Source organism: Sander lucioperca, chromosome 10 (genome assembly GCF_008315115.2).
Source record: "Sander lucioperca isolate FBNREF2018 chromosome 10, SLUC_FBN_1.2, whole genome shotgun sequence".
In the NCBI taxonomy this organism is placed as follows: domain Eukaryota; kingdom Metazoa; phylum Chordata; class Actinopteri; order Perciformes; family Percidae; genus Sander; species Sander lucioperca.
In genome coordinates this window covers 15,065,255-15,073,820 of record NC_050182.1, presented here as the reverse complement: position 1 = coordinate 15,073,820, position 8,566 = coordinate 15,065,255, and the positions used below count along the sequence as shown (strand labels likewise).

The 8,566-nt window shown below is 36.0% G+C and overlaps 1 protein-coding gene across 5 annotated transcripts; it reads right to left on the bottom strand.

Moving 5' to 3' along the window:
- Positions 1 to 319: 319 nt before the first annotated feature.
- Positions 320 to 6,625, bottom strand: LOC116060324. 5 transcript variants are annotated; one of them, XM_031313842.2, is made up of 10 exons: positions 6,564 to 6,625; positions 6,074 to 6,104; positions 5,469 to 5,926; positions 4,735 to 4,788; positions 4,515 to 4,541; positions 3,200 to 3,457; positions 1,575 to 1,628; positions 1,267 to 1,314; positions 1,106 to 1,146; positions 320 to 641 (listed from the first exon to the last, which is right to left on the bottom strand). In XM_031313842.2, the coding sequence occupies exons 1-10, from the start codon at positions 6,604 to 6,606 to the stop codon at positions 636 to 638; spliced, it is 1,020 nt and encodes a 339-aa protein (XP_031169702.1). In that variant the 5' UTR covers positions 6,607 to 6,625; the 3' UTR covers positions 320 to 635. The 5 variants fall into 5 exon arrangements, with proteins under 5 accessions (XP_031169702.1, XP_031169719.1, XP_035862127.1 ...); XM_031313859.2 differs by lacking the exon at positions 1,267 to 1,314; XM_036006234.1 differs by lacking the exon at positions 320 to 641 and having other exon boundaries at positions 915 to 1,146.
- Between the last annotated feature and the right edge of the window lie 1,941 nt (positions 6,626 to 8,566).

Genomic DNA, 8,566 nt, shown 5'->3' with positions numbered 1-8,566 from the left:
AATCAAAATGTTATTATAGATAGAATCCAGCGGTTAATAGAGTAACTCTTTACCAGCTGCAACATTAAAATGATGCTTACACATTAATACATCAATGATAATGATCACATACGATTCAAAAATGGGCCATTCTTGAGTAGTCTACTTTTACATTTGGTATTTTAGGCATATCTGGTAAAGTTCAGAAAACGTGAATCCTTGAAAAGTTTAGCTACTACTCAAGTTACAGGCCTTAGTACTTCTTCTTCCAGCATTGATTATTCACTAAAAACGTTATATTGCCTGGTTCAGTGGCTGTGTTAATAATGATAAAACCATATGTTGTTTAAAGCAATTTTTAATGAAGACAACAGTTACATATGCATTTGGCCATTTTTGTAGAAAGCTCACTAATTTAAAACATAATTATTAGTTATCAAGTAGAGCTGAAAGCTGATTTGTTAAATAAGCATGTCCTTACACAAGCAATTTGATTACATAATTTTGTAATTGATTAATCAAGAAAATAATGAGAAAATTAATCATAATAAAAACAATGATGAGTTGCAGCCCTACACAGCTATTTTCTAAAGGCTATTTCTAAGTTTTTTTAGAAGCCAATAATTTTGCTCGGTGAGAGAATGGCCCGACCACTTTCAGTCCTAGAAAAAAAGAGAAAGAAACATGCTCTGAGTGTCACGTGTATACCTGTTGAGTTTAAAATATTCACAGTTCACTAGGGAGCGTCTTGAATTTTTTGGAATTTATTTTTTAAAATAATATTTTATATCAACACAGATTTAAGTTTGAGTGAAATTAAACCCTGTTTAGGCTAAGTAGGGATGATTTTGTACTAAAATTGTTTAACTATGAAATAATAATGATAAATGCAGCTCATTAAATAAATGGTCATATACCTCTTTTTTCTGCCAGAGCTAAAAGGAAATAATAAAATACTGATTTAAAAAAGAGAAATGTGACCAAAACGTGCATTAGATTTAATCTGCAACATGTTAGACCTAAAATATAATCACTATAGTGACTCATGCAGAAACCTGAATTGAGATAGTTCTGTTTCTCATTTTAACAAGTTGTGTGATCAGTGAACATATTGAGTCACACTTACACTGTAGACCACCAGCATTGCCACCGTGGCCAACAACAGGGCTGCAAAATGACATCATATAACTGTCATGTAGGATCAAGACAAAACAAAATCTTTCTAATGTCAAGTTATGCAGTTCATCAATGACAGCATTAAATGGACATCTTGTGTTAAACACTTACCACCGCTAACAATTAATCCATAGCATGCACGATCAGGAGTCTGATCACCTAAAGAAGAAGGAAGAAATAATGAATTAGAGAACAGAGATTTTCTCAATAAATCTAAAAACATTTAGACTGAAACAGCCAATGTCCTATATTATAAACTGCAATGTGTCAGATACTGAAACAATGTATATAAGTGGTTTTATTAAATATGTAGAGGTTGCAAAATTGGTCTAAATAATACAGTCACATGTTTCACTTTTTTTCATATCAAGTCATGCAGTTAATCAATAACAGTATTAGTGCTTGGGTCAAATGCTTACCACCGCTAACAATCAATCCATCAGGTGTACGGCCAAGAGTCTGATTCTGATCACCTAAACAAGAAGAACGAAATAATAAAATAGCATCAAGAACTCCGCAAAACCTTCTGATTAACTTTATCATGTTTTAATGCATTAATATGTTTAATTTGTAATAAAAACAGTGAAATCATATGATTTCATGATGGCAGACTAAGGGTTGCAGTTCTACATGTATATCCAGTATAATAGGAGACCAGGAACAGTTGTAAAACTTTTTTGCGATTTTCCCAGTAAATAAAAAAAAAACATTTAGACTGAAATAGCCAATTTCCTATATTATAAACTACACTGTGCTACTGAAACAATGTATTTAAGTGATTTATTAAATATCTACAGGTTGCAAAATGTATCTAAATACCAGCAATCCACTGTTACTGCCGCCCGCAATGTACATAGACAGAAAAAGGTAAATTTTTACCTAAACAAAAGTTCTCTGGGAGTTTTGTTCCTTTTTGTAAGCAAGAATACAGTCTCACTGAGGATGTGCAGAGTGAGTGTAATCTATGGTGTAATCACTCTAACTTGTTTCTGATTGGAAGAATTCAAGGTGTTACAACTGTCCGTGGGTTTGATGCATGTGTACAGTAAATGATAGTTTGCCATCATCCCTGCTTATCTAGCTCCACTTGTCTTACAAATACTTATATTAGAAAGCATTACCACTCCATTCTCTGACCTAATGCACATTTAAAGCATCATTGAAGCCTATTCTCACCTAAGCAAAGAGCAGATACTTGGTGGCATACACACAGTAAGCATTGATTTGGTGTTTTACAAGTTTAAAAAAGACCAAACTTCTACAATTTAAAAAGTAAAATACATGTTGGTCACATTCTGTATAACAGCCAGATTATATAGGTAACATAAGCTATAAGTAAAGGTAACAACCTACCTTCATGAAGGATATAACAGGTAAGACTGTCTCAACAAAAGCTGAACATTATAACATCCATTAAGGGTTTACTGCAGGAGTGTTGTATTAGACTGCATTAGTTTTAGCTAGTTGTACCTAATAAACTGGAAAGCGAGGGTATAATCTGGCAGGAGGTGAGCTACTTTAAAGATCAACATTGTAGACATTAAAAAAGTTGAGCAAAAGAAAAAATGACTAACTTTTATGGGAAAAGAGCAGAGGGACCTTTTCACAGAGATATTGAGATATATTTCGTGACTGTGACTATTATTTAAGCCGCTACGTGCTAACTAAACTGATCATAAGATAAGCAACCCAAGGTGTAGATGGCTAACCACACAGACTAAACAATTTCCTGACAGGAAACCCTGATAACGGTTATTTTAACAACATTCCATTCCATTGACTACATCTCTTTTTTTTGTAGTTTGAAGTGGCTGCACAACCCAAAATCTCATCATAATCTCTTTTCAACCAAAGTGATCTCAGTTTTAACCTAGATTAGATCTAACCTAGACCTATTTAATTTCCTTGCGGGAGTCATCCCAAAAGGATCAATAAAGAGAAGTCTAAGTCTAAGTCTAAGTCTAGATGTCTTGACATCATTTGACCATCAAATTCCCCAAAAAACAACAGAGATGTTTGTTCAATACAATCATGTAATACGTACAGACTGAAGAGATGTTGATAATCTGTTCCCCATTACTAGCTTCCACGTCTAATTTTCCAACATCCTCTGGGCAGAGGATGATGATTTTGAATTGGTGAATGCACACATCACAGCTCTTAGGACCAGTTGGAGAGATTACAGAGCATCCTGAAAACATTTGATTGAGGTGTCTTTTGTACAGAATAATGTCGTGATCACTGTCATATATGGTCATCAACTTGAGGCATCTGTCCTTGTCCATGCACGTAAAGCACTTAACTGTGGTCAAAACAGAGAAAAACATTGATGAGTAACGGATGTAAAAAGAGCTGGTGGTGCAAATGTGCTTAAATGTTTGCTGGTTTATTATTTGACATATTAAAGTACCTGGTTTAATCAACAGGTTCACACAATGTCTTCTTAAAGGTGCAATATGTAATATATTTACTGTATTAAATCCAAAAATGACCAAAATATGTCATCAGATATTAAGGTAACATGCTAAGCTGAAATACTATGTTTTCTGACAACAATGCTAAAGCCAGTATTTTCTCCTTTAAAATGTCCGTTCCGTGACGTAATTTCTGTTTGTGTTTTGGCCTGTGTGTTATTATCAACTGCCCATTCTCACAGCCGGGCCGGGATGCCAGATGGTCTGTAAAAACGCAAACCCAGCGCGTGACAGCTGTAGCTAGTACTGCCATGGAGCAGCAAACAAAAAACGGGATCAATGGAGATAGCGTCTACCAGACCTAAAAAACTTCAGCATGTTTCTAACAGTTGCATGACCAGAGACGTAAGGTGAATATTGGAGATTTATTTGAAAATGGAGAGAGCTTAGAGCCCAAAAGGACACAGAGTTAGCTAATTTCCTCCTCAACAGGTAAGCATTAGCTTCAGGCCAATTTATCACGGCTACTAGGGATGGGCATTTTCAGTCATTTCAACATTCATGTACTCACATTGAATTATATAGAGTACTCAAGTTAGTTACTCGCAAAAACAATTGAGACACAGCCAGTAAAGTGATCCCGACTGGTCCTGGCTAACGCCGCCATGCTAATCCTGCTAACTGCTAACATTACCAGAGGACCAGGCAAGCGGGCCACGGCTGATTACAACGTGTAACGTTAGCCTGTTGTGGAGTAATGTCTGGCTATGTAAGACTAGTGTCTAGCAACATTGATGCTGTGTTCTCAACCTGGCAACCTCTGTAAACTTCGAGTCTTGGGAGGAGGGGGTGGGGAAGACAACTCTGTCCAGTATTTTGAAGTTGGACTGCAATAACTATTTTAAATGCTAGCTGTCAGTATTACATATTGGACCTTTAACTTACCCTTGTGGTCTGCTGCAAGTTGAGCACCTATGGCAGATAATATACAGTAAGCACAATACCAAGCAGTTGAAAAATACTGTGCATCATTGCTAAAAAAAAAAAAAAAAAAGTGTTCACAGTACCTACATTATAAAAAGTAATTATTAGCTCCTATTCAAGGCAATTAAACCTAAATATTGAAAAAAATACAGAGATGCACTGCACATAGTTCACAACATACCAGAAAAGCCGTTGGAGACAGGAACATGTAATGACCACCAACATAAAAGGTACACTGAAAATACAGAAGATAAAAACAAATTCAAAATGATTCCCCCCATGAAGTATTACACTCCAAGATAGTATTGATTTTTGCATATTAGAACTGAGACACATGAAAAACATGATCAATTATACACTCAGTGGCCACTTTATTAGGGACACACTTGCACAATCTGATGCCATCCAATACAACTGTTCTGCCATAAAGTCTACTTCCATCATGCTTTTTTTACACTGCCATTGAGGTGTTAATTTAGTTATATGTTTTTAGTATTGTGGGCATATAGTGATGTTTTTTACTGGACTGCATTACATTGAGAGGTGTTTCTAATGGTCTGCCACCATCATGCAAATAGGACAAAAAATAAGAAACACCCTCAATATAAAGTAGTCCAGTACAACACTACCTTTAGACTTTAATAATATAACATATAATTGAATTTACACAATTCTGACAATGTCAACAAAAAAACATGATAAACTTTGTGAGCTGTTTTTGTACAGGTTGTACAGGTTTACCTAATAAAGTGGCCACTAAGTGTATATAACTTAAATAATACTGTATAAATGTATATATTATTATTATTATTATTATTATTATTAATAATAATAATTAAAATGAGAAAACTGTGATATGTTCAAGAAATGTATCAGTGAAAATATTAAAATGAATTGAAATTAAAATGTAATTACTTTTCCAGTACTTCCCAGCAGCACTTTTCCTGCAGTGGTTTCTCCCTTTTCCAGGAACCAGCGGTGGACCTTTTGGTTTGGGGTTTTTCCCGGTGTCCATCTTGCAGCTTTCTTCTCCTGCTACCTCTGTATCTTGCTGCCCCTCTGTAATGGCTGTTCTTCCGGGTAAAACCGTTTCCTCTTGTGGGCTGTTCTTTGACAGGGTGTCTGGTGGAAAGTTGTTTAAAGTAGACGGTTTTGAGAACCCTCCCTCAGCAGACACAGGGTGTCCCTCTGCCTTTGGACCAGCATTATTAGGGTGTGACCAGATCTTTGCTTTCATCGCCGTAACAATGTCTAGGCCTACTTCTTCATTAGGAGTGGGTTTTCCAAAGATGCCTTCATCTGCCACAGGCAAAGCACGTTCGTTGTAATGATCACTGAACTTGTGCTTCATGTTGGAGGAGAGGCCAGCATCGCTGTTTTATTACAAATAAAGTACCAAGATTTAGCATTCTTAGAAACAAATACAGTATCATTAAAATGACTCCAGCCTTCACTGGCTAAGCAATGATGCATTACATGACATTTAGATTCATCCAAACAAGAAAAGAAAATAAACATACCCGCTCTCCTGGGTGTGTTGGCTCTGGCCACCTTCGAGTGTCAAACATAAAAATCAGTTAAACTACTAATAACAGTTGTATGCAAAACATTCAGTTTTTGTCTTTCACACTGATTAGATTCAATTACCAAATAGTCGCACGATAATGATAGTAAGATAGTAAGATAACACCGCATAACTGCAACCCTCTAACCTGTAAAGGAATGTAATTGCAACATACAGCAACACACATTTCTCATGTTGTTTATATTATTATTGTTAGTTAGTTACTAGCACAATTTTAAAATATGAACTAAATAATTGATTTGGTCACTGAAGTTAACAAAACCTGCAATTTTATCAAAAGTTGAGTTTAGTCCGGAAAGGGCACAGACTGACAGGCCTAGAATGAATGAAACATGCAGCAGGCCCTTAAAGATGAGCGCAGTAAAAAGCGTTTCTACTTCCCGCCTAAAGCAATCAGATTATATAATTTAAATAAACTAACTTACTTTTTGGCAGAGGATGGTAAGAAAAGTCCGTTGGGTGGGTCATTTTATTCGAGCTGTGGCTGGGGAGCTGTCTCACGAGAGAGTAGCCAAAATCAGGAAATGAATAACAGCTTTATGACATTCTTGGTATGAATATACTAACTAACTATAATACAATATCTCCATCTGGTGGAAGTAACCTTTAATGAAGTCCACTCAAGCCGATCCAGTTTGATAGAGGGATTAAGTATGGGAAGAGTTAAGTTATTTGTTTCTTTAACCCTACCATGTTAGCTCACCAATGATTTAGTACTTTTACTTTACAGACAGAATTGTTTTGTTTTGAGGGACTCTAGTTACTAAGCGGACAGTGGATTTTTACAAATTACAGCTTTTTGTTTGTAACGACCATCAACAACACATGTAGTAACAGATAAACGTTTCATGTTGTGCAACAAACCGGATGCTAAAATGAAAAAGTTTATACCTGGGTGACCACAAGCAGACTACTCTAAATACACATGTGAACCTAACCTTAAGCATTTGTACACATTTTGTATTGTAGTTTTAACCCAAACATGTCCCTAATTGCACTGAAGAAACACCAAGTGAATCAAACTTTAGCAATGCTGCATGACAAACCCCAAGCTTCCTCTTTCTCCCTCTGTTTGCACTGTCCTGGCCTACTTAATTTTTGTTTGGTGGTTTTCGCTGTGTGTTCATGTTTTCTGTCATAACCAGGAGATTGTCACCACAGTCAGCAGAGCTTAGGCCTACCGTTGAATCATGATCAAAACTGTCTTTGAAATTGCTTCTATTAATAGGTCTTGTACAACTGCAGAGTCAACCATGGCAAATTACTAAGGTCATGTCATTACTGAAACTGCTCTGACATGCAGAGCCGAAACTAAGATTTAAAAAATACAGAGGTCAAATAAAAACACAAAATGAATAATAAAAAAGTAAAAAGAAAAGGTTATGAAAAAGGCTGATTCCAAGTCACTCTAATGCAATCCTAAACCAAAAAAGTCTCATAAATGATTAAACAAGCAGCCGCACAATACAGACTGTTACGTTACAAATACAGTTTGCTTTCATATTTGGGATGCCATCAAGTCTTTACTCAACCTCGATCAATCTTGATTAAATTTTGTTTAAAAGCACAAAACCTCACACATGTATATTCATTTAAACTATTTTAAGATCCCAATGTGCAATTGCTTATTTAATCACATAAGTGAAACTAAAACTAGACTAGATATGACATGATAAAAGGCCAACCTTGTACAATATTATTGCCAGGCATATATGTGAAAATGTCAGAAAAAATAAAAGATTATGGATAACAAGAACTGTCTAGCCTTGAGGGGAATTTATATCAAATATGGTATTTAAGTACTTTAAGTACTTCTCACTGTCTGTCCAGCTTTTGGATGTGATGAAACTGGAGCTTTTGAACAAGATTCTCTTCACCGCCCCTCAGTGAAATGTCATATCTGGAAACAAAATAAGAGAGCAATATTGCTGCCGGTCGCAGTATTAGTACTCACAGTAGCATACACAGTTTGTGCATACAGCTTGTTTCAGTGGAACTGGGTGTGGAACTAATAATCTGAATAAATAGAAACCAATTTCTTTGCTCTGAACATGGGCGTATTACCTCACAGACCAACCAGGCCAAGGGGCCAAGAGCCTATGTTTGAAGTGACTATAAGTAATTCTTGTTGAAAAGTCATAGGGCACAATCAAAAGCAGGCATAGGGGTTAAAGCACCAACCATGAACCACAACGTCCTCTATTCATGCCCGGCCATGGATCTTTGTTGCATGTCAATCTCTTGCTCCCCTCTTATTCTGCCATCTCTCTGTGTCTCTCTAATACAGGCATTTAATGCACAAAGTATACTTGGTATCTGACAATGATGCTAGATTAAAAAGTTAAGGGATAACTAAAGTTATTACAATTTATCCTAAAGCTGAAAGAAAAGTCAGAGGGATTATTAAAGTCACTAAGATTCATCATCT